The sequence below is a fragment of the Delphinapterus leucas genome, chromosome 16, assembly GCF_059928025.1.
Source record: "Delphinapterus leucas isolate spDelLeu-1000000601 "Yukka" chromosome 16, BTC_Dleu_Yukka2, whole genome shotgun sequence".
NCBI classification, from domain to species: domain Eukaryota; kingdom Metazoa; phylum Chordata; class Mammalia; order Artiodactyla; family Monodontidae; genus Delphinapterus; species Delphinapterus leucas.
The window spans coordinates 36,733,678-36,758,195 of NC_143144.1; the positions used below are offsets into that span (position 1 = coordinate 36,733,678).

General features: G+C 49.3%; 2 protein-coding genes across 2 annotated transcripts; both read right to left on the reverse strand.

The window, feature by feature from the left end:
- Nucleotides 1-203: 203 nt before the first annotated feature.
- LRIT2 (leucine rich repeat, Ig-like and transmembrane domains 2) lies at nt 204-5,323 on the reverse strand. The gene is made up of 3 exons (XM_022562465.2): nt 4,858-5,323; nt 3,794-4,575; nt 204-1,398 (listed from the first exon to the last, which is right to left on the reverse strand). Exons 1-3 carry the CDS (start codon nt 4,965-4,967, stop codon nt 605-607), a joined length of 1,686 nt encoding a protein of 561 aa, XP_022418173.2. The 5' UTR covers nt 4,968-5,323; the 3' UTR covers nt 204-604.
- A 6,384-nt stretch (nt 5,324-11,707) lies between these two features.
- Nucleotides 11,708-21,380, reverse strand: LRIT1 (leucine rich repeat, Ig-like and transmembrane domains 1). The gene is made up of 4 exons (XM_022562467.2): nt 21,259-21,380; nt 17,097-17,563; nt 13,946-14,251; nt 11,708-12,718 (listed from the first exon to the last, which is right to left on the reverse strand). Exons 1-4 carry the CDS (start codon nt 21,378-21,380, stop codon nt 11,745-11,747), a joined length of 1,869 nt encoding a protein of 622 aa, XP_022418175.2. The 3' UTR covers nt 11,708-11,744.
- Nucleotides 21,381-24,518: the final 3,138 nt, after the last annotated feature.

Consider the following 24,518-nt stretch of genomic DNA (forward strand, 5'->3'; position numbering starts at 1 on the left):
AGGAGCACCAAGGACTGCGCACAGGGACACAGACACCCACAAATAGAGACTCACATCACCCGCCAGGCTCTCATCGCCCCAAAAGGCAGCTTTTTAGAACATCAAACTTATGTGACCTCAGTTGGGCGTTTGCTGTTAAAAGGAAGAATAATACTTTCTGAACAACCGGAGACACAAGAGACTTCAAAGCAAACATTTAAAGGAAACAGTGGAACTAGAACCTCTTTTGGGTGGTCCCTCCTGCCTACTAGTTGGGTGACATTGGTCAAGTCATTGTAACTTTCTGGGCTTCTGTTTCTTCACCTGTAACAAAGGCTAGAATCCTACCTTTCTGCAGGAGGATAACACGTGAAATGTGTTATATGTAAATGTTCCATGTAAACATGTAAATGTTATAGGGCTATATATTTAGAAAATAACATTTATTAATTTCGAGTCACCATGGATAACTGGACAAGGGTCCATTGGCACCAGTTCTGTGAAGATAAGAATTGTGTCTCCTGGATCATTGTGTCAAGTTCAGAGCCTGGAACTGAGCAGCTGCTCAATAAATACTTGTTGACTAAATGGGTCGAGCCAAGTTGAGCTGCCACAGAGATTTAATTTAGGGGCTGGAGGCCCACACCATTCCTCCCGGGCCACTATCTCCCTCTACATCTCTCTCCTCGTCCCCCTCCCCCTCAGCACCTCTGTGCCCCAGGCCATCTTCACAGACAGCTGTGTGGTCTCTGTAGGAGACATCCCTGTGCTCTGGGACTGCCGGGGGGCATCTGGGGGCTTTTCTGCGTTGAGGACAGCAGCGCAGGCCCCACTCCCTGCAGCTGCAGGGAGCCTGGACTGCCCAGACATAGGCGCCCACAGGCACCGAGAGCAACACAGCACACAGGATCACCGTGGTGTGCAGGAGGCGCTCCCGTCCCTCCAGCCCGCCGTGGTCTCGGCCCGTCACAAAGACCACGCACCGCCCCTGGCGTGGGGGCTGGCGCCCCAGGCTAAGGCAGACCTCATATTTTGTGCCAGGGAGGAGATCATCCACCAAGTATGTGCTGATTCCTGGGCCGACATGAACGACCTCCTTCCTGCGGGCTTCATCCGACCCAATGTAGAGGGTGAACCACTTCTCAGGGGTGTCGGCCGCCACAAACCATTCCAGCACGATCCCACGCACTGTCTGCTTAACCACCCGCAGGTCAACGTAGGCATTGCCCTCCGAAGTGGAGAAAAGAGAATGGAGTGTGGGCGCGGCCTGGGCGGGCTGGACGTGGAGGGAGATGACACAGCTGCTCCTGCCGATGGAGTTGGAGGCTACACAGGTGTAACTGCCCCTGTCTACCAGGTGGGCAGCAGGTATGACCAGCTCCGACAGAGCAGCATCTTCTGCAGGAGACGAGGTCAACACTGGGGAGAGAGACAGCAAAACAGCTCAGGTAGACATTTCTCTGATAGACAGTCAGCTGGAGAGTGTCCAGCAATGCCAGTTTTTTGTTAAAAGGTGGTGGCGACCATTTATTAAGCATGTACTAGGTGCCAGGTGTTGCCTCTCTGCAATCCTGTAAGGTAAGCAACCAAATTTTACACATGGGAAGTTGGGGACTAGAGTGATTAAGCAACTTGCCTATAGTGAGAATCGTTCAGGGGTGTCGATTGATCTGGAACCTAGTTCTTCTGTCTATGAAGACCACACTGTTTTTTTTTTTTTTGGTTTTTTTTTTATGCAGTACGCGGGCCTCTCACTGCTGTGGCCTCTCCCGTTGCGGAGCACAGGCTCCGGATGCGCAGGCTCAGCGGCCATGGCTCACGGGCCCAGCCGCTCCGCGGCATGTGAGATCCTCCCGGACCGGGGCACGAACCCGCGTACCCTGCATCGGCAGGCGGACTCTCAACCACTGCGCCACCAGGGAAGCCCCAGACCACACTCTTTTAACTTCACTAGCTCCTCCCACCAAACGACCTTAGCGTCGCTGAGCTAACACGTGGTTTCCAGGAGATCTCTAACAACAGGGTGATTGTACAATACTGTGAGCTTCAGGAAGTGCCTTTTTACCTCCCGGATGTAGAGTGGCTCAGAGCCTGGAGCCAAGTGCCTGGATTCTATCCATTACTAAATATATGGTCTTGGATGAGTTGCTTAGATTCTCTTGGCCTCAATTTCCTCATCAGTAAAATGGGATGATAACAGTATTTACTCCGTAAGTTTGATAGTAAGTGCTCAGTAAGTGTTAGCTGTTATTATTACTGAGAGAATGGATCTAACATGGTACCAAAGAGAATGATAATAGAACATCACAAAAGATAACATCTGGATGCATCTCATCATTCTCAAAGAGGCTACGACAACAGATCCTATGTTTCTCCTTCATTGGTATTTAACCTCAAGCCTATAAGACGTAATCAAATGATAGGAAAAAGTCAAAATTTCAGCTAATTAAGTATTTTTTAATCATCCAGAGGTTTGTCACCATATATAACAAATACCTGGGTGACTGACTGTACTTCTCAAGTTTCACTTAGATATTTCTAGTTGTCTTCTAGATAGCATCGAGATACTTCTAAAGAGGCCATCCCTGGCTTTGTGATGTACCCCAGAGCTGAAGGGTGGCATTAAAGGTGATTTCAGCTGAGGTGTGATGACAGAGCATGAACTTCAGGAAATGAGAGGCAGTTTAGAATCCCAGCGGTGGGGCCCACGCAGGTCACTCCCTCTCCCTGGGTCCCAGCATGGCAACTTCAAGCCAATAAGGTCTGATCAACACAGCGGTAGGAAGTGTAAAATTCAGTCAATATCTAGGACTTCCCAACCTTGCCTGGTAAGAGTGAGCTGGGGGTTAGGCAATGGCAGAGGGAGGAAACACTTGTTAAAATACATTCTCTCAGGCCCTCCCCTGGACTAACAGAATCAAATCTCCAGGGAGAGGCCTGAAAATTTTATTTGAAACAAGCACCCCAGGTGATTAACACTTGTTAAAATACATTCTCTCAGGCCCTCCCCGGACTAACAGAATCAAATCTCCAGGGAGAGGCCTGAAAATTTTATTTGAAACAAGCACCCCAGGTGATTCTGCTCAGAGAAGTTTAAGAAATAAGTAACAGATAATCTCTAGAATCAGTTCTAGTCAGAAATTCTCTGATTTAAAAATACACGGTATGGTTTTTTTGCATCTAGAAGGCTTTCAAAGAATATATGTGTTCATATACAATTCTATAATATTTATATCAATAAAATATTGTTAAGTCAATTCATATATATTAACATCTTACATCCTATCAAGATCTGTGAGCAACAAATATATATATATGCAACAAATATGTATGTAATATATATATATTTACATCTTACTTCCTATAGAGACCTGTATGCAAAAATATATAGATATATATTATACATATATGTGTGTAACAAATATATATTATATTGATAGATCTGTATGCAACAAATATATAAATATATATTATATGGAGTATGTATATTTACATCTTATATCCTGTAGAGATCTGTACGCAACCATGTAAAATAATGCCAATAGGGAGTTCCCTGGCGGCCTCGTGGTTAGGATTCCGGGCTTTCACTGAGTCGCATGACCAAATAATAATAATAATAAAATAATGCCAATAGTGGAACACTGTCTCGGAATTTTTTCTGTCGTGGTGAGTATAATTCAGGTCTGTCCCAGTCTTACCTGCACCCCTCCTTCATGATCGACCCAGTTTAGAACTTCTCTATTGAGGGCAGGGTTGCTACAGACCTCCCCAACACCCAGCACCCCAGATACGTGGAGAGGGTGCATGCACTTACCATCAAATTCCCTCCACGTGCTCAGGGGATAAGTCCAGGCAATAGTTGGTGAGGGGCTAGCCTGTACCAAGCATCGCAGGGTCACATTCTGTCCCACCCGGATGCTGACATTGGCACTGGGGGTTGAGATCTGCGGCTTCATGCAAGCACTGAGCTCTGTTTCGTGAAAAAGCTGCCCTGCCTTGGAGAGAGGACCTCGACACATGAGGTAGGGATTCACCAAGACTACTGGAAGACTGATGGACTTTACAAACTGGACAAGTCCCCTTAGGCGACAGTCACATAACCAGGGGTTGTCGTGCAGCGCCAGTATCATGCTGGAGAGAATCTCGGTCTCACAGCCAGGGTGCCGGTGTTTCTGGTAGGCTGGCCAGTTCAAGAAGACACTCTTGGCTACAACTGTAAGCCTATTGGAGGATAGGTCAAGGTAGGTCAGGTTGACCAAGAACTGAAGAGCCAGTTCAGGGAGTGCATCAATCCTGTTGTGTTTGAGGTCCAAGACCCGCAGGAGCGGGGTGGCACGGAACTCCGTCCATGGTACTGAGCGGAGTTTGTTCCCCTCCAGTCTCAGCTCTTTCAGTTCTGACAGGTGCTCCAGGGCTCCTAGATGGATCACAGTGAGATTGTTAAAATTGAGCCAAAGGTACTCCAAGGTGCTCATGTTGATGAAAGACCCTCGGGGCAGTTCAAATAAGGGTGAATTTTCAATTCTCACTTGCTTGAACTCTTCAGGAAGTTTCCTTGGGATCTTTCCCAAAGTGATAGACACGCACTGCAGAGTCCTGTACAAAAAACCACAACAGCTTTGAGATGTACATCAGGAAACTGGGAAGTGGGAAGTGGGATCAGGCTTATCCTGGCATTAGACATATGAATTAGAAGGAAATAATACGATTCTCTTGAAATACAAGAGTTAGACCCATTTTGGTAATGCGCAGTTTATCAAAGTTCAGCACAAGTCACAGAGATTTTGCTGATTTCCTGCCAAATCTTGGCCTGCTCCCACTTCACACCATCCCCAAAGAAAGCCCATCCCCTACTGGGATCTTGTTAGCCCAGCGCACCTGCCAAAACTCTCCTCTGAGCAGGTACATCCTGGCAGACAGGATAGCTGAGCTGCATGTGAATCCAGAAAGACCAGAACTAGCAAGAAATAGTGAGAAACTGAAGCCATATTCTTCTGTAAGAAACTACCTTATGAGTTTTTGAATAAGTATAGTCCAAGCTTCCGAGTGGCAAATCCTATTATTGGTAATCCATAATGATGTAGGTCAGCACAGCAGCAGCAAAGCCCCTGGATGCTCTGAGGTCTGTTATGGCCCAGATCACAAGCTCAGTAAGAACCCAGAAGAGGGAGCTATGTCTCTTAACTAAGGTCAGAAGATTTACCATTTTTCTGGTTTTTGAGTCCAGAGAGCAAACTATAAGCCAGATGTCCAATTCAGTCCTGATACTGCCTCCCCTCAGTCTCATAAAAAAGATCTGAGAGGGCTTCCCTGGTGGCGCAGTGGTTGAGAGTTCGCCTGCCGATGCAGGAGACACGGGTTCGTGCCCCGGTCCGGGAGGATCCCACATGCCGCGGAGCGGCTGGGCCCGTGAGCCATGGCCGCTGTGCCTGCGCATCCGGAGCCTGTGCTCCGCAACGGGAGAGCCCACAGCAGTGAGAGGCCCACGTAACGCAAAAAACAAACAAACAAACAAAAAAACGATCTGAGAAACAAACAGGTAATGCTATCCTGAGCACTATGGTTCAAGAGATTTGGCCAGAATACATCTAATACTTCATCAATCACAATTGGCTTCTGTAACCTAGAATTTTCAACCAGTCTCTAAAAGTGAATGCAGATAATGGTTAACAAAGTAATTCTGCAACCACTCCTATCAGTGGTAATCTCCCCAGCACCTCGCATGGTGGATTCATTTTTCTTCTGCGTTAAGACAGCTGCACCTGCTGCTTGGATGACCAGAATCAGAGAAGCATCACGGTACAGAGGCTAAACCACGAGATTGTGTTTTCTGATTAAATCAAAGCATGTTTCTTATCCTGGATCACATAATTTATCCTGAATGCTGTGTATTTCTACATGTTATAAATCTTCCCTGAACGCTGTGTATTTCTTATGTTAAAATTTTTTTTTTTTTTTGCGGTACGCGGGCCTCTCACTTTTGTGGCCTCTCCCGTTGCGGAGCACAGGCTCCGGATGCTCAGGCTCAGCGGCCATGGCTCACGGGCCCAGCCGCTCCGCGGCATGTGGGATCTTCCCGGACCGGGACACGAACCCGCGGCCCCTGCATCGGCAGGCGGACTCTCAACCACTGCGCCACCAGGGAAGCCCTGTTAAAATTTTTTAAGTGAGATAATATGTGGTTTTGTATATTTGATCTGCCATTCTTCATTCATTCAACAAATATATATTGGTCATCTGCTCTAAGCCACACCTTTGCTAGGTGCAAGGAAGGCCATGGTGAGCAATACTGTTATAGATCCGGTCCCATGGGATCTTCTATCTAGCTTATACTTCCTAGTCTTGAGATCTTTGGAAAGTCGGTTTCTCCTGTGCAAAGTGAGAAAATAAATGAATTCTTTATAGTGTTTCTAGGAAATATTAATATTATGCAAAATAAAGTACCTAACATAAAGTAGGTGCCCAATAAAGTTTAATTCGCCTCCCACACCAACAGACTCTGGAAGAGAGTCTGCTTTCCATTACCTGGGGTACTCTCTGATGACTATTGAAATTCCATGGGTTCCCCTAAGATTCATGATATACATTATATCCTATAAAAGACCTCAGGGGAGAAAATCCGCTTAGTAGCTAACCAGTGAGAGGGGAAATGGGTCACCAAGTAAGCTGATTATACCCCAGGCTTTCCATCCAAGCCAGATATATTTGCTGGAATTTCCAGACAGTCTAACTCTACAATCTGGCTAGATCTCTGGACTTCCTCTCAAAGTGAAAATTTAAAAAGCAAGGAGAGTACAATGAGCAAAAAGCTGTGGCAGATGTGGAGAGGTGCTGCCTAGACACCCTTCAAGGAATGAGTCGATGTTCAACTCCAAGGAGCGCTTGCATGAGGTCATGCCCTTCCCCAGGCAGCCCCAGGCAGAGACTGAGGGAGGTGAGGGCACAGGGCCCTGGCCAGTCTGGCCTGATGGGGGCAACTCTGATGGGTGATTCTCATTCCAGAGTTCCCTACCAGGTTGGCCAAAATTTTGCCAGCCTTGCTTTGTGGGAAAATGTGATTCAATCCATGGGTATCACAAATGACTAGTGAGTTCTTTTCTCACCCCAAAATAGAAAGGCCTAAAGAGCCCTACATCCCCACAATTTCTTCTCTGTTCATCCCCTCCAGCCTCTTTAAATGAATCCAGCTCAACTCAACCTTTCAGTGGTCTGCCAGAAAATTGAGAAGGACGCCCACTGGTATGTCATCTCTGGAATCACAGCTCCTTCTTCTCTCCTGACTCCCTCATCCTCTAGTTTCCTTATTTTGTATATAGGCATAGGGAATAGCTGTGCTGTCAGTTAAAACAGGAGACTAGAACAATTAAAGTTAGCTTGGCTCGTGTCGTTTCTCTTAAACAACTAGTGGTTAAGTGGTGTCCCTAAACTCAAGAGACTTAACAACAAAGGGAAGGAAGGAAGGAATCTGAGGATATTATAGCCCTATCTCCCTTCTGGAAGGATGCTTTTAGGAGCTTGGCTCTTAGGATTTTTAGTAGAGACAGAATCTTGGGGGAGGAGTTACTCTGTGTTTGTGAAATTAATTAGATAAAAATGGCTTCTGAGCAGCAGCTCCCTGGCTTGTCTTAGATTTCCTATCTGTTCAACTGGAAAACGCCCCCTTCCCCCCATCCCCCAATATGATCGGAACTTTGGGAGAGTTCAGACAGAGAACTAGGCAACCTACCAGGAAGCAGATAGGCTGTCCTTCCTCTTTCTCAAGCTGGTGTTTTTCCTTCATTCCTCCACCTGCTCCAACCATGTCTCAGACGGTCTTCTTGGCTCCCTGTGCCTGTGATAGACACCCAGAGGACTACATCCCCAAGCCCCCTTGAAACAGGTGGGCTACGTGACCAATATTCAGGCTAATGAAATGTTGGACGAAATAATGTTTTAAAAGCCCCTATGTGATTCTCCAGGTTCTCTTTTCCCTTGTTACAGCAACTGTTGACATTCCAGGTGGTGAAGTCTTCATCAACCTGGGTCGCTGAGTGAAGAAGAGAGCAGACCCCTCCCTCCATCCTCATTTCCCACTCGCTCAAGTAGACTCTGTGAGAGCAGGAATAAATGTTTCTTTGTTAAGCCACTGAAATCTGAGAATTGCTAGCACAGCATAAGCCTAACCAATCCTGACTACAATGCCCATACAATAAAATATTCTCAAGTACTTGTAAACTGATTTTTGTCTCTCCTGGATTATATGATAGTTAAAACAAAAGTTTCCAGCTCTAGCCCTTTAAACGCACTGCTCACTGAGCCCCTTGACTAACAGCCTAGTTTTAATAGCCACATCCACTTTCCAGGATAAAATTTCTGTTGTCTGCCTTTTGGTTCCCTGTAAGTTTACATGTCTACATCAAGTGACAGCAGACATACCCTCTGCCTAGGTCAGGAGGAATATAACCATGCTGCAGCCAAAAAAAATTAAAAAGACATGTTGGAGATGTCATGATTCCAACCAACCTCCAAACAAGGCTTCCAAGGGCCACATACTGTGGGATCACCCTAGTGTGGGCTGGTGTTCAGCATTTGAGAGACTAGAAATTCTTTTTTTTTTAATTAATTAGTTTATTTATTTATGGCTGTGTTGGGTCTTCGTTGCTGCGCGTGGGCTTTCTCTAGTTGTGGTGAGTGGGGGCTACTCTTCCTTGTGGTGTGCGTGCTTCTCATTGCAGTGGCTTCTCTTGTTGTGGAGCACAGGGTCTAGGTGTGCGGGCTTCAGTAGTTGTGGCATGAGGGCTCAGTAGTTGTGGCTCGCGGGCTCCAGAGCGCAGGCTCAGTAGTTGTGGCGCACGGACTTAGTTGCTCCATGGCACGTGGGATCTTCCTGGACCAGGGCTTGAACCCGTGTCCCCTGCACCGGCAGGCAGATTCTTAACCACTGCGCCACCAGGGAAGTCCTAGAAATTCTTCTCCCAGGATTTTAAGAAGACATTAGGTTTCCAGGGACTGACTCATACTAACCAGATTCATATACCAAAAGACTAATATATAAACAGGACATCATTTTATTTTTTACAGTGTGAATTTGTTTTTTCCAGTGACTTGAATATTCATGAGCACAATCCAGGATGATTCTTCTCTACAAGAGCAAACCAGGGAAGACAGAACATACAAAGAAAGGCTGACATATGGGTATTTGGAGGCTGACCATCTTGGGGGCCATTCCATTCAGACCACCAAGGTAGGTCTTCATGAATCACTGGAAAGTTGAAACTTTCTTTCTCTCTCTCTTTCACACACACACACACACACACACACAGGTTACTGGATAAATACTAACACATTCTTGCTTTCAAGTTCCTGATTTTTCTTCAGAGTTCAATAAAACTGCATGTTAGTTGGGTCAATAATTGTTCAGTCTCGATTGGCTCAGCCAATCATTTAGAGAAAACATCTTTATCATTTCAACAGATGGCTGCTGTCATCCACTGCACTTATATTTGTTCTGATTTGGGGAGTGTCTGTCAGTCTCATATACCAAACAATCAGAGTTGAGTCTTAAGTCTCACAAGGCATAGCAGAAATGCCTTTACAAATCTAGATCAGGGGTTGGCAAACTACAGCCTGGGAGCCAGATCCAGCCTGCCACCTGTTCTTGTAAATAACATTTTATTTGAACTCATCCATGCTCATTAACTTACGTATGGTCTGGGGTTGCTTTCACACTACATCAGCAGAGTTGAGTAGTAGTAATGGAGCCTCAAGTATCTCCTATCTGGCTTTCTTTATAGAAAAACGAAAGTTTGTTGACCTATGATGTAGACAGTGGCTTTGTCATTTTCCAACCAAATAATTTCTCTAACCAATAGCAACAGCCCCCAAGTTAAAGTCAGGTGTACCCTACAGGTGATGGGCAGGAAATAGCCATGTATGGAAATCCCACATTCACAGGCACTGGCACTCTCATGATTCTGATCCCAGGTTTCAGTAGCTCAAAAAAATCCATTTCCATAGTAAAACTGCTGTGGGTCACACTGCAGAGATCAATACTGAACAAAGACCCTCAACCTGGCCAGAACATTGTCAAAGACACGGATCCTCCAAGAAAATCCATCACTGTGCTCTATAAATTATTCAGCTCTTTGGGTTTCAGTTTTCTTGTCTGTAAAATCAAATAGCCCAGCCTTCAAAACAGGTCATTGTGAAGATCAAAATGAGAGAAAACAAGAAAAAACGTTGTAAGGTTATCTGTTGTAAGGTCTTTCGTAAATGTGAGAGGAAGTACAGTAACTTTAGACATCACTGCATCACACTGGTCTTTATATTTAGCAAAGAGTCAAGACAATATGGTGTCTCTTAGGTGATACTGGAAAGATAGCTTTCTTGCATCACTTGCTGTCCCCAAATTTCCTCAGTTATTACCCAAAGGCCTTGGCACCAAACAGCCTGGATGCTCCCTTCGTTAGAAGCCACTCCTTCAGACAAGACAGAACATTGGCCCTTCTGCTGGGAACGTTTGTCTTCTCCTATGTGCAGAGATGACATCTCAGAGGTTTCCCAGCTTTAAGCAAACTGAACGGGAATCCTCCTTTGAAGTGGCTTACTGAGTGACCCAGAAGGCTCTGAGACACCCTCAGGAACCCAGGTAAGTTTCAGTTAGAATCACAAATGCTGCTACACGGAGAGGTGAGCTGTGTGCCGGACAGCATTGAGTGTACCGTGTCACCTGCCACGGAGGGTCTCTCAGATCCCTCCAGCCTGACATTCTGAGAGTAAACGAGCAGTGGTCTCCTGGCCAGCACCTAAACCTCTAGAATTTACTGAAAATCAGATGATTATCTCAGGCAGAATGGCACCCGGAGAAAAAAATGTTAGAATCCATGTGTCCACAGTGAGGGTCTCTGCATGTGTGTGCATGTGGCTGTACAAATGTGGCAAATGCATAAAGAGACTATGTGTGAGTGCCTACGAGTCAGCATAAATGGAATCAAGATGCAGTATAGGAAAGGAGCAAGGACTATCAACTCTGGAATCAAGTGCATGGTCCAATTTCTAGAGCTGCCGTTTCCTAGCTGTGTACTTGTGGGCAACATAGATTAGATCACTGCTCAGCAAAATATGTCCTGCCCTACCATTACCTCCATGGGAGAACTATCCTTTCCTGCCTTGTTTAAAGTTTAGTTTTGGCCATGAGATTTGCTTTGGCAGGTAGAATATGGGCAGAAATGGCAGTGTTAAGGAGCTTAATTGGCATCACATGTGTTTGCTCATTTCTCTGATATCATCTGACATCTCCATGAAAGAAGCCTGCCCCAGGTAGCCACTGACTCTCCATCCTGAGCCCCAAGTAGGACACATGGAGCAGAGTCACCACAGTCAACCCACTGACCTATGGATTGTGTGAAAAGACGTGCTTGTTGCTGCATACCACTGCAATTTTGCCTTTATTTCTTACACAGCAAAAACTGACTGATACAGGCAAGTTACTCACCCTGTTCCTTCTCCAGGTAAGTGGGGAGAAGAGCGGTGCCTGCTGCAAAGTGTTGTCCTAAGAATTCAATGAGTTAATGTATATAAAGCACTTAGAACACTTTCTGGCACATAGTAAGTGCTTATATAAGTGTTAGCTGTTGTGGTGGTGGTGGTGTGTAAATGTATGAGTAAGCAGATACCCAAGTAGGTAAGAGTGGGTGAGCATGGATTCAGGTGTCAGAGTGAGCGTGTGGGAGGCGAAGAGGGAGAGTGGTTGGGAGCAGGCGTGTAGGCACCTGTGTGCACGGCCCTCAGCAGAAGTACTCGTTGATCCGTCTGCCCACCCTGACGCCCGAGGCCTGAGAGTCCAGGCTGGAGTGGGCAGAGAGGAGCCTGTCGGCCTCACTGAGGCTGTGCTGGGACAGCTCCTCTGAGCCATCCTCACTGTGGCCCAGTCTCTCCAGGTTGACGTAGGCACCTGTGGCCTCAGCGGAGCCCCTGGTGTGGCACTTGCGCCAGCGGCTCTGGAGAGCACCGCAGCAGACGAGCAGCGTGAGGGGCAGGGCGATGATGGCAGCCACACTGATCACCACCACGTTGATGAGCCACTGAGTGGCTTCAGCACCCACCACTTCGTCAGTGGAGAAGATGACACACTGCTCCTTCCGGGGCACCAGGCCCTGCACGCAGACACACGCCACGTACTTGATCTTGGGCACCAGCCCATGGATGGTGACACGGGTCTTCCCAGGCTGCACAACCACCCGCCGCATGTCGCGCTGCCCGAAGACTGCGTAGAGGACGCTGAAGGAAGTTGTGTTCCCAGCCTGGGGGGCCTTCCACACCAAGGTCACGCTCTGGTAAGTGTCCCCCACCACCTTGAGAGAGCTCACCCTTTGGGCCTCCTGGGGTCCTGCCTGCACATCCAAGTGCTCTCCTGGGGCCCCCATCTGGAAGGGCTGGAGGATTAGTTGCTCCTTCGTGTTGGGCACAGGGGGCCGAGTGGCTGGGGCAGCAGGCTCGGGGATGTGGGGGACATGCCTGGCCACCATCCTGTTGTATGCAGCTGCTTCTGCCCCCTCACCTGTCCTTGCCCACAGTGCCGCTGGGCCCCCACTGTGTTCCGTGGATGTCTGGGGCTCAGAGACGACCAGGGAGATAAGAGTCTCAGAGGCTCCCAGGAAGTTCTTGGCCTGGCAGATGTAGTCTCCAGAGTCAAGGTGGGACACAGCAGGCAGGCCCAGCAGAGTCCAGATCGTGCCGTCACTGGAGACTTCCTGGTGCACTGTGGGGAAGAGGCACGTGTGGGAGAATGAACGGACCCATCTGCCCCAAGCTTCCTTCCAGGGCCGAATTCACAGCCCCTGGACTGTGTACATTCTGCCAAGCACCCTGTTATCCCAAGAACAGACTGGGCATCACTGAACTTTTCTTAGATTAGCCATGGGGATGGAGATCACCTGGGCTCAAATTTGGGGAGACACAGGCTGAGGCATAGTCTAAGAATGATCAGCCTTCTAAATCTGAGATGCTCCAGCTGTGTCTTTCAAGGGCCTGAGTTCTGCAGAGCTGACCCGTCAGGGGTGGCAGGCTGATGCTTTGGGAGTATGGTGGGTTGGGTGAACCTGAGGCAGAGGCCCAGCTAGAAGTGCTCTGCACACCCCTGCCTGGCCCCACTGCCACTTCAATCACAGCATCTCCAACTTTCTGTATTACATTAGTGGAGCTCCTTACACAGTTTTGTTTGTACATTGATTTCAAGCCCACAGTCCTAGAGCAACGCTTGCCAACCTAGTTGGGGGAAACACAGAAGAAAGCTGGGAGGGATGGGAGGTGTTCTGGTCAGGTGCCAAGAAATTATTCCTCCTTCACCCTCTTTCTGCATGTAGGTGGGCTGTGACTCCTGCAAACCTCCCCCACCAAGTGCCAGGGATGGACCACCTCTGTCTGCACAGCAAAAAGGGCACAGGCAGTTCCTCCTTGTACGAGCTGTGTGATGCAGACCAACCATTTAGCCTCAGTTTACTTATACCCCAAATAGAAGGGTAATCAGTTTGTTCTTTAAAGTTCAGTGACACCTTGTACATAATACATTTAACACATGAAGCGCTCAATAGATGGTAACTCCCAGCATTAATTACTCCTAGTGATACTGGCTTCATATTTACAACTTGGAACCTTACTATCAATATTAAATACACTAAGAGAGCATCTTTTACCAAAAAACCAGTGTTTTGCTCCTCTCAGGGTGGGCCCCACGCCTCTGATAGAGTGGCTGGTGGAATATGACAGGACAGGTTGAGATCCATTGTTATTACTGAAGCCACTGTCCCCACGTCCAGCCTCTGGGCAGAGTCCCCCAACTCCACTCAGACAGGATGGGAGTAAAGAGCCTTGCTCAGCCTACCTCCCTCTCCCTGGCAAACCTGAAGCCCCATTCCCCCGCATGTGGAATGATGACCCACCCGCCCCAGTCTGGATCTCAGCACAGCCGTCCCCGGAGCTTACACACCTGTCCCGTTGAGTGGGTGCCCGTTGGCCCTACTCCAGCTCATTTCCGGCCCAGGGACCCCGGAGGCCCCACAGCGTAGCAATACTGCACTGCCCAAGGGGGACCTGATGCTGGCTGCCCCCGGATGGAGCTCCGGACTCCGGCACTTCCTCAGTTCCAGCTGGCTGAAGGTCAGTCCGGCCAGGCTGCGCGGGCTGGCACACCTCAGCCTGGCCTCTATGAAGGCCAGGTTTGGGGCCCAGCCTTCCAGGAGACGGACCAGGTCATAGAGTCGGCAGTCACACACCCAGGGGTTGTCCTGCAGCCCTGCAGGGGTGAAAGGCAGGGCAGGAGGTGAGCCCTAGATATTCAGATACCCAGTCCCAGCCCCCCTTCTCCCCCAGGGAGGACAAGGCACGTTGTGAGCTCAGGGTCAGCAGAACTGGCCTCCAGACCCAGCTCCTTGCTTCACTACAACCTTAAGCCCGGTTCTTCATCTGGAATGACAGCATTACTCCCGTTTCTGGGTGGCTATAAGCATAAATAAAGATAAATGACATTAAGCACTGGCTAAGCCATACAGCGTGCCGACAAGCCACTCTCGGACTGATCCTCTCAGGCTACCAGCCAGGCAGTGGGCATTTCTGCAATAACTGCAATACGCCAGAATCCATCCATTTCTAGAAATGCTTCATGAACCCGACCCCACCCACCCCCCTTTTTTTTTTTGGCCTTGCCTTGCATCTTGCAGGACCTTAGTTCCCTGACCAGGGATCGAACCCAGGCCCCCTGCAGTGGAAGCCTGGAGTCCTAACCACTGGACCTCCAGGGAATTCCTGACCCCTGTCCTCCCAGTGTAAGTGGCACTTTCAGCATCACCCCAGCAAAGAGTGTGGCTGTTCTGAGCCATGGTCCCTTTGACACAGGCTCAAAAAGACAAGAGTGAGGATGACAGGGAACCCAATCTTATGTTATATTCCCAGCCCTCTTTACTTTAAAATTGAACACTCCTATAGCGCTGAAAGCAGGTCACTGTACCTACCCTGTCAAATGACCTTCAACATATAGAGAGGTATTGTGGGTCCTCAATTCTAAGATACAGTTCCTTTTCATATGTTTGCATTTCTAAATACAAAATGAATGCATTTAATGTGATGTCCTTTCTACCCTCCACGGATTGTTATTAAATTTGATAGCATCTAATCAATAGCATATCATATGTTTGCATACATGTACTTGATATATTTGGAAACGGAAATGTCAAGGGTTGGGGAAGGTGGATTCAGACCTGCTTGTATATCCATGACTCCCAGGTCCTTTAGAGCACTAGCTGGGAAGGCGCCGGCTCCTCTGCTATTCCCCACCCCCATCCCAGCCAGGTGACGGCTACCTTGTGTCACTGGTTAAATGCATTTCCTGATGCATCTACACCCCAAGAGTCATCACTGCCCAGCTCTGGTGGTGAGCTATCTGACTTCACACAGAATCCCCAGAGAATTGACACAAATGGCAAAGTTAAAGGACAATGAAACTTTCACCAGTCAGACTGGCAAAAGTTAAACATTCTGACCACTTATTGTTAGCTTCATGAGGGAATAGATGTTCATCCGTCTTGTTCACTGCTGTATCTGCAGCATCTAGAATGGAGCCCACACATTGGCTGGCATTCAAATAAGCTTGCAGAGTGGACAGAAGCATGGATGGTCGTGCACACTGCTGGTGGGGGTAAGAACTGGCACTTTAGAGACTATGATTAATATTAAAACATCTAACGTGCATACTCCGTGACCCAGCAATTCCACTTCTCGGTTCCTAGTCTAGAGAAACATTTGTCTCGGTGCACGAGGATGCATTGTCAAGAATGTTCTCTGTGGCATCACAGGTGTTAACAAAATAATGGAAACAATTTAAAGGCCCATGAAAGGAGGAATGGCTAAATAAACTGTAGTATAACTGTATGATGGAATATTATGCCAGAGTTTTAAAAAATGAAGTTGATTCATTGGTAGTAACTTACAAAGATCTCCAAGCATACTGCGGGGCAAAAAAAGTGCTGGTTGATACATATGATATGATGAAATTTTATGCAAAACACACAGCTAAAATTTCTATGTGCATGTATGTTTGCTAAAATTTCTATGTGCATGTATGTTTGTATATGCATGTGTATGTAAATGTAAATGATAGGGAACATGCAAATAAACATAACAGTGGCTACTTTTTAGGAGGGGGAGAAGGAATTATAATCAGAAGAGGGCATAAAATATAAATATATATATATAGGACATTCAAAGTTGATTTTCAAAGAAACAACATCTTTCCATGTAAGTACTACCCTATACAATGCCCTTTATCAGGTGAGATAGTCTGTAGGGTGGATGGAGCTGGAATGGACTTTGCTGTTTCCTGCTCCACATCCAGGAAGTGAGGGGTCTAAATATTCCCTCCTTGGGCTTCCCTGGTGGCGCAGTGGTTGAGAATCTGCCTGCCAATGCAGGGGACACGGGTTCGAGCCCTGGTCTGGGAAGATCCCACATGCCACGGAGCAACTAGGCCCGTGAGCCACAACTACTGAGCCTGCGCGTTTGGAGCTTGTCCGCAACAAGAGAGGCCGCGACAGTGAGAGGCCCGCGCACCGCGATGAAGGGTAGCCCCTGCTCGCCGCAACTAGAGAAAGCCCTCGCAGAGAAACCAAGACCCAACACAGCCAAAAATAAATAATAAATAAATAAATATTCCCTCCTTGAGAGACTCTCCCAGGCCTCAGGGCAGGAGCTGCCCCAAACTGCTCTAAGATTGCTCCAGCCCTCAGTGCTGGACCTCACATGAGCCAAGTCATGCTCCAGGGACACCTGCCAGGAGGCCTCTTTTCTGACACTGCCCACCCACTCCCTACTACCCACTTTCTGCCAGGGCCTCACCATGATTCCCAACCCCTCATGGGACAGGGAAAAGGGGCAGAGCTGGGGTCTGAACTGCAGCAGTCTGGCTGGGAGCTTGAGCTCCTAAACCTACCTACCAATGTGTGCCTCTCATTCAATCTTTACTCAAACCCAGAAGGCAAGTGTGATTTTCTAGGTAAAGAACTGAGACTCAGAGAGGCTTTAATAAACTTGCCTAAGACCCCCAAGTATCACTAAAGTGGTTCCAAGTGAAGGATGCCATCTCTTACCTAGGACCAGCTTGACGTGGTGGCCGGGAAGGAAGGGTCCCTTCTGCAGGTGAGTCCAGGTGGTGAGCAACTCCTCGGGGAGCCTCAGCAGCTGGTTGCTGGAGAGGTCAAGGAAGGTGAGGTTCCCCAAGAAGCGCGCGGCCTCCGGGGGCACAGCCGAGAGGCGGTTGGCCTGCAGGTCCAGCAGCCGCAGCTTGGGGGCGTCCCTGAGCGCCGCCCAGGGGAAGGTGGCCAGGTGGTTCCCAGGCATGCGCAGCTCGCGCAGGCGGCGCAGGCCCCTCAGCATCAGAGCATTGAGCTCATAGAGCGCGTTGTAGGGCAGCCACAGCTGCTCCAGGCGGCCCAGCGCCTTGAAGGCCTCCCTGGGCACCCTGCGAATGGCCGTCCGCTCCAGGCGCAGGCTGGAGGTGTCCAGAGGGACAGATGCTGGGGGCAGGGTCATGTCAGGGTCGTTGCACACCACTGTCCTGGTTACAGAAATGGGAGTATTTGAGCAAAGGTCCTGTGGGGTCGGAGATTCCCCTTTACTTAACCTCCTTTCAAGAGACCCCCTGGTGCGCACGGCCTCATAGGACACCAAACCCAGACTGCGGTGTGCCCTGGAGGTGGGCTAGTAACAAGATTCCTTCTGTTTTCTCTTTGGGAGCTTCTTGCTTGCAGAGCCTCTCAAAAGTGTCCCAGGAGGGCCGTTTAGTCTCGGTCACTGGCCTGGAGGACCTCAAGCTTGAACTACTATGTCCCCTTACAGCCTACATCACCTGCAGTGCACTAAGAATGAATAGTATTTATAAATCCTGAGATCATTTTGTGCATTGCAGCATTGCATCTAGGAGTTAAAAGGGTTCCTTTGTTAAATTATAGCTCAGTTTTTGTGACTGCTTTGGCTTTTCTTTATTTAAAAAATATATATATAGCAATGACATCAGAACTGGAAGCCACACACGGGATGCCTCGAGCCTCTCCTGACACTGAGGGACCATGAGATGATCAAGGTGTTTAAAAGCTGGAATTTTGCAGCCCCACAGCTGGATTCACCTCTGGGCTCTTTGCTTGCTGGCTGTGTACCCCTGAGTCTATTATGTAACCTCTATTTTCTTCAGTTTCCCCAGAATAATAGACTCCACCGCACAGGGTGGTTTGGGTGTTTAAATGAGTTCATGTGTGTACCAGCTCTGCATACCTGTCACCTGTAGAAGCCCAATTGCTATTGACCACTGTTGTACGTTTCTGCATCCCAGCACTGCAAGTACATCAGGTCAGTCTTACCAGCTCCTTCCAATGCTCCTTCTGCCCAAACAGTGACTTCTTAAACCTCATTCTATTAAGTTTGACACTAAAGCAGATAGAGAGATAACAGGAGGCAGTCCCCGCCCTCGAGGAGCTGGCAATGCAGGACTGTGTTAAATGCTATCACTGAGAGCAGCACACACACAGACGGTAAAAAGGGAAAGATTCTCAAGAGAACGAAACTTTGAGTCTGGCCGTGAGGGACCCAGCCCTTGTGCAGCCCCAGTTTCGTCTGGAGGATGTTTCTGCTCACACTGAAGGAGGTGGGGTGGGAGTGAGGTGGGGATATTGTTTAGCTCTGCTAAGAGAGGTTGTTCTCTTGTAAGGTCATAACGCGTTGCTGGTATCATTCTTCCTGACACCACACACACACACACACACACACACACACACACACACACACACACACGCTGCACCAGCATCCCTCAGCTTAACTTGCATACAGTACTCAAAGTCGGCTGGGCTTGGCTTGCTTTTGTCAATGGTGCCCACAAAAGGCCCAGTTACTTCCGCCCACTCGTATTCATTCTTTAGATATACATGGAACCCCTACTGAGTGACAGAAGAATATCAGGCTCACAGCCCCCGTCCCCATACAGCTTATAATCCAGCAAAGGAAGAAAAAGCATTGGAGGCAATGATACCTTCAGTGATAATGGAAGCTTGGGTGTTGCAGGGAGGAAGGTCTGGATGTAGGTGGGAGGAAGGGAGTTGATGGGAAAACATGTGCTGGAAGGGGGAGAAAACGGTCAATGGAGGGATCAAAGAAACCGATAAGAGCCAGCACAGGCCAACCGCATGGCTCCTGGTGGGGCAAATCAAGCATGAAGGACAAGGGGGCACATCTCTCCAGATGCCCAGACTCCTCCCCCCCTTGCAGCCCCAGGAAACCCCAGGACCCACAAGTACACACACTCTGTTCATGATAGGGGAGCATGGAGCACAGGCAGGTCCATCAGGTGCTCAGGTGTAAGGGCTGGGCCCTCCAAGAGACCCTGGTTAAAGATGGGGTGAGGAAGGTGTCTGAGACACAAAAGGAGACTCTGTCTGACTGCACAACCTGTGCCCTTGGCCACTGGAGATCTCAGGTTTCCCAACAGCCTTTCATGGCCTCATTCCCCTCATTCCTCACACTCCATGCAGATGGGCCGGTGCCTATCAGCTGTGGGACTTCTGGGCAAGTAGAAATGACGGTGAGAGCTCTGGCTTCAGAGGAGGCATAACCAATAGCTGATGTTAGGGGCCCTGGAAACTGCCCTTGGAATTTCATTTTCCATCCTAAAGTCAACCTGCTATCAGAAGCCCTCCCTGGTCCCTGCCCATGGCAGCATCACCAGGTAAGAAGAGTTCTTGAAATGGAACTGAAGTTCTGGGTTCCAGGACCAGCTCTGCCACTGATGCTGTATGACTTTGAGCCCTGTGCTCTCTGTAGGCTGTAAGGGAGGCTCTTTGTCACCCTGGTCACACTGTCCTTGGCCATGGGCTATTCCTGGCCTATTCAGGGCTTAGCCCTGGCTTCCCTTGGGGAGAAGATCCTTACCTCTGATGATCCATATGAGTTGGAGCATCACAGCTTTGGGCCAAAAATGGAGCTCTTCCTGTTCTTCAGACCACATGGGGTATCCTTTCTTGGGGATGCCTCACCTTTCTCTACCTCCCCTCACACCCAATCAGCCTGACCTATTGCTAAGATCATTGAAAGAGCTGCACTGAGGGCTTCCCTGGTGGCGGGTTCGTGCCCCGATCCGGGAAGATCCCACATACCACGGAGCGGCTGGGCCCACGAGCCATGGCCGCTGAGCCTGCGCGTCCGGAGCCTGTGCTCCACAACGGGAGAGGCCACAACAGTGAGAGGCCTGTGTAACGCAAAAGAAAGAGTTGCACTGATAACATTGCTGTCCTGATCAGAAGCCATCAGTGACTCCCCAACACCCATCTAAGACAAGGGAGAAAGGGAGGATGAAATTCCAGAAGATTGGAAAGATGGTAGGAAAGACCCTAAACCAGAGACTGAAATCTCTGAGTAAGTTGGGAAATGCAGTGGTCATTAACAGATGGGCTGAAGAGGTGAGAGAAAAGATAGTTTAAAGACTGCCAAAGAGAGATAGGGAATGAGCCATGGGGGAAGAGCAAGGGTCCACAACACGGGAGCCTTGGGGACGTCCCAGGGAGAGGAGGAGAAGAGGATGGAGGTGCTCTCAGGGCTCAGATGGGGGATGAGGAAAGTCAAAGAAGAGGCTGAGGATGGAGGGACCCTTGCTTGCAATGGAATGGGCACTCCTGGCCTTTCTGAGAGCCCATCGAAAGGGGTCAAGGTTGAGGCTCCTGGGGGCTGGGCCAGAGGAGACCCAAAGTGGGAAGAGTATGAGGAATCAGGTGGTCCCATCATGGGTGGGGCAGTAAGGAATACCTGGGATATGATTGGGTACCCCCAGGGGTGGGGCAAGAGATTGGAAGAGTCCTGGGAAAGAAGGGGCTGGGGAGATAGAGGATGGTAGGGGGCAGGAGAGAAGGAGAGGAAGAGAAAGAGGTAAGGAGGAGACTTCCTGTGCCCTTAGAGAGGATTCCACTCACAGGATCCTGGAGGAAGACTCAGGAAGGATTTCTGGAGCTCTCACACCTGTGCCCCACCCCTGCCCCATGTGTAAAGTTACCTGGTACTTCCACTCCACCCCCAAGGCAGAGCCACACCTTGCTGACTGGAAGAAAATGCAGCCCAGACAAGCCCCACGAGACCCTTGGGTCTTGAGGGCCAGGGAGATGGAGGTTTCACCCCGCCACGGTCCTAGGGCCATGCATCCAACCCCTCCCAGCCCAGCCTAGCTGGTGGAGCCTTGGAGGCTGGGCAACCCACCCCGCACACCTGGTGCCATACCTGGCTTTACTGCCATCGCCCAGGACATGGAGGCTGCAGCTGCACTGAGAAGGGCAGGCGCCCCGGGCCTGCAGGGGTCCTCCGAGGGCCAGGAGCCACAGAATGCCCACCACCACCCTCATGGCTCCTGGCTCCTCTGTAGGCCGGGCAGGGGCCTGTCCCTTACTGCTCTGTCCTGCTGGCCCAGCAAACCCAGCAGCTGCCCACCGGCTCATCGGCTGCCCACACCCCCAACTGAAGCCATCGGATAATCATGGACAGGCTGGGGATTAGGGAGGGGGAGCCCTGGCCACAGCGGCTCAGCGGCTTATTGCTTCCTGGAATCACCCAGTCCTGAAGATGGGGGTGGGGCATCCCCTTCCAGAGCCACAGCCTCAGGCCCAGAGCACATAGGGCCCGGCAGGAAGTGGGCAGCCACCCAGGGGCAAGTGGCTGCTGGACTGCCTATGCCAGCCAGGCTGCAGCTGCACAGCCCCTACAGGGTGCCTGGGCTCAAAAGAGATGAACGCTGGCCTCTAATAAGGGCCACTGGAAATCCTCTCCAGTTACCCTGTCTTACAGTGAAAAGGCATTGAGATGAAGGTGGTGAAGGCATTAGAAAGAGCCCAAGTGCTGGGCCAGGCCAGCTGGGTTCAAATCCCAGCTCTTCCATTTGCAGGCTGTGACGTCGGGTAAGTCACATGGTCTCTCGTGGCCCCTGGTCCTCATCTGCCAGAGGGAAGTAAAGTTACTCTACTCAGGGTGTTTATGAAAATTAAACAGCCCAAGTTTCTCAGACCTTGACAGCCTGTGGGAGCAGAAGCTTTCTCGGGAGTAGTAAGTACCCAGTTCCACGGGCACTTCCAAGTACCTGCTCACGGAGGAGCTGGGAAGATTCAGCTATTTGGGGGCAACTGCAGAGGTGTCTCCCATGGACTCAGGAACTCTCCCAGCCCGCCGGGCAAACAGCTGCTTCCTGGGGTACCCTGTGGCATGGAGTCTCAGATCACTGCCATCTGAGCCTTCAGGGCATTACCACCAATGCCAAAGGCATGAGGTGTCTTGGCCTGAGGGTGGAGAGTGCCCCTTCCCTCAAGTTATCTCACTCCAAGGAGGGTCTCAGAGCAGGATCTCCCAGAGCTTTTAGAGAAGCTAAAAGCTTCTGTCGGTTTTTACTGATTGTCCCCTACCCCCAACCTCATCCCACCATAGACACCACCTTTCACTCATTGATTCTTCACGTTTGACTCCAAGGCCTTGCTCTTTGGCCCATAAAACCCTACCTGGTTCCTATGGCTTTTCCAGAAGGTTCCTCAGCCCATGCGCCTAGACAAACCTACACCAGTGAGCTGTGACCAAGGCAGATACCTGGGGTCCCGATATACACGCAAAATACCTGTGCCAGGCCTGTTTGGACAATATTGGCTTCCAGGAAACATTGGTTCCCATTCCTTCCTCTCTTCCGATTCAGCCAATGTGATTTTCTCAGTGCTTCCCACCTGTACCTCCTCCTCCCCAAACCAGAAAGACAGCCCTGCCCATTCCCACCTCTCTGGCTTTTTCTCCTTCTTTTGGCCATGCCGCATGGCATGTGGGATCTTAGCTCCCCGACCAAGGATCGAACCCGTGTCCGCCTGCAGTGGAAGCGCGTAGTCCTAACCACTGGACCACCAGGGACTTCCTGCTGGCTCTTCCTCCTTCCGTTGGGGATGCAACAGCCCTGCTCTCTTTTGCCAGCCTAAATTCTAGCCTTGGTTCCTGGTCCTGTCCTGCTTTCTCTTCTCCCTTGAAGTCTTTTGCAACCTTGCAGGCATGAACAAAAAACACTGACATATGTTGCTGGTGACAGTAATGCAAGATGGAAATCAGGAAAGGCAGGGAACACTCTCTGGTAACTGGGTAATCAAGGAAGGCTTCCAGGAAGACGTGGAAAGTCAGCTCAGCCCTGAGGGGTGGTTAGGCTTGGATAAAAGTGGGGGCCAACAAGAGGAAGGGCATGGGAAAGGAACATTTACAGGATAAAATGAGCTGCTTGACCAGGATCCCAGGCAGTAGGAGACTGGGCTTCTGTTCCAGCTCCATCCTTGAATCACTGCATGACCTCAGGCCAATTCTTTACAGCTTTGAGCCTCAGTTTCTTTGTGTGGAACGAAAAGGGTGATGGTATCTAATTTGTGCAGTTGTGGTAAGAATCATCATAAGATCATTTAGCACAGTACCTAGCCCCTGGCGAGCCCTCAATAAATATTAGCTATATTACTGGTAGCGTAATAAGGAAGAACAAACCTGACTCCATATTAGATCTGTTTCTTTAACTTTGTTATTCTTTTGCTTTGGCTTAGAGTTAAGAATGTTGCCTATAGCCTGAAATATACAGAATAGCCCATTCTCAAAGCTCTGACCTTTAAGAGTATAACACTTTGCCATTCATAAAGAGATAAAGAGTTGCAGAAAGAGAATAACATTTGTCTTGTTGAAGGTTTACAAGAACATTGTGGCCTGACATAGGTGGACAGCTGCAAGAACAAAGGATCTGACGCCAAGAAGTCTGCAACCACCAACCATGCCCCTCCCTCACCTTGCCTTTAAAAATGCTTTGCTGAAACCCTTCGGGGAGTTTGCGTTTTTTGGGGCACGAGCCACTCCTTCTCCTTGCATGGCCTGCAATAAACCTTTCTCTGCTTCAAACTGATGTTTACGTTTGTTTAGCCTCACCGTGCATCAGGCACGTGAGCTTGTGCTCAGTAATGGTAGCACTCTGAGCCTTGGTTTCTTTACCTGAAAATGAATTAAGTTGTTCTGGATTAGTGTTTCTTTTTTTTTTTCCTTTTCTTGTTTTCTTTCTTTTTTTTTTTTAGCTGCGCTGTGCAGCTGGTCCGATCTTAGTTCCCCGACCAGGGATTGAACCTAGGTCTTGGCAGTGAAAGCGAAGAATCCTAACCACTGGACCCCCAGAGAATTCCCAGGAATAGTGTTTCTTGACGTAACTGTCACTATAAGCCAGTGTATAACTTGTAGCAGTCCCTCATTTATAGAAGGCACAACTCTTAGTGGGTCATGGGCCACTTACAAGAAGACAGAAGCCCCTCTGTCCCAATCCAGTGCCTTGGGAGATGCTTGTGCTTGCATACCTTAAGTGCTCTATGGGAGACAGGAAATGCAGCCCCAAAGGCTATATCCAACATGTATTCTTCTGACCGAGACTCACACAGGCCAGGGGCAAAGATGCTTACTTTGCAAAAGAGGCAACTGAGATGACCCCAGTGGTCCCGCCCCAGGGA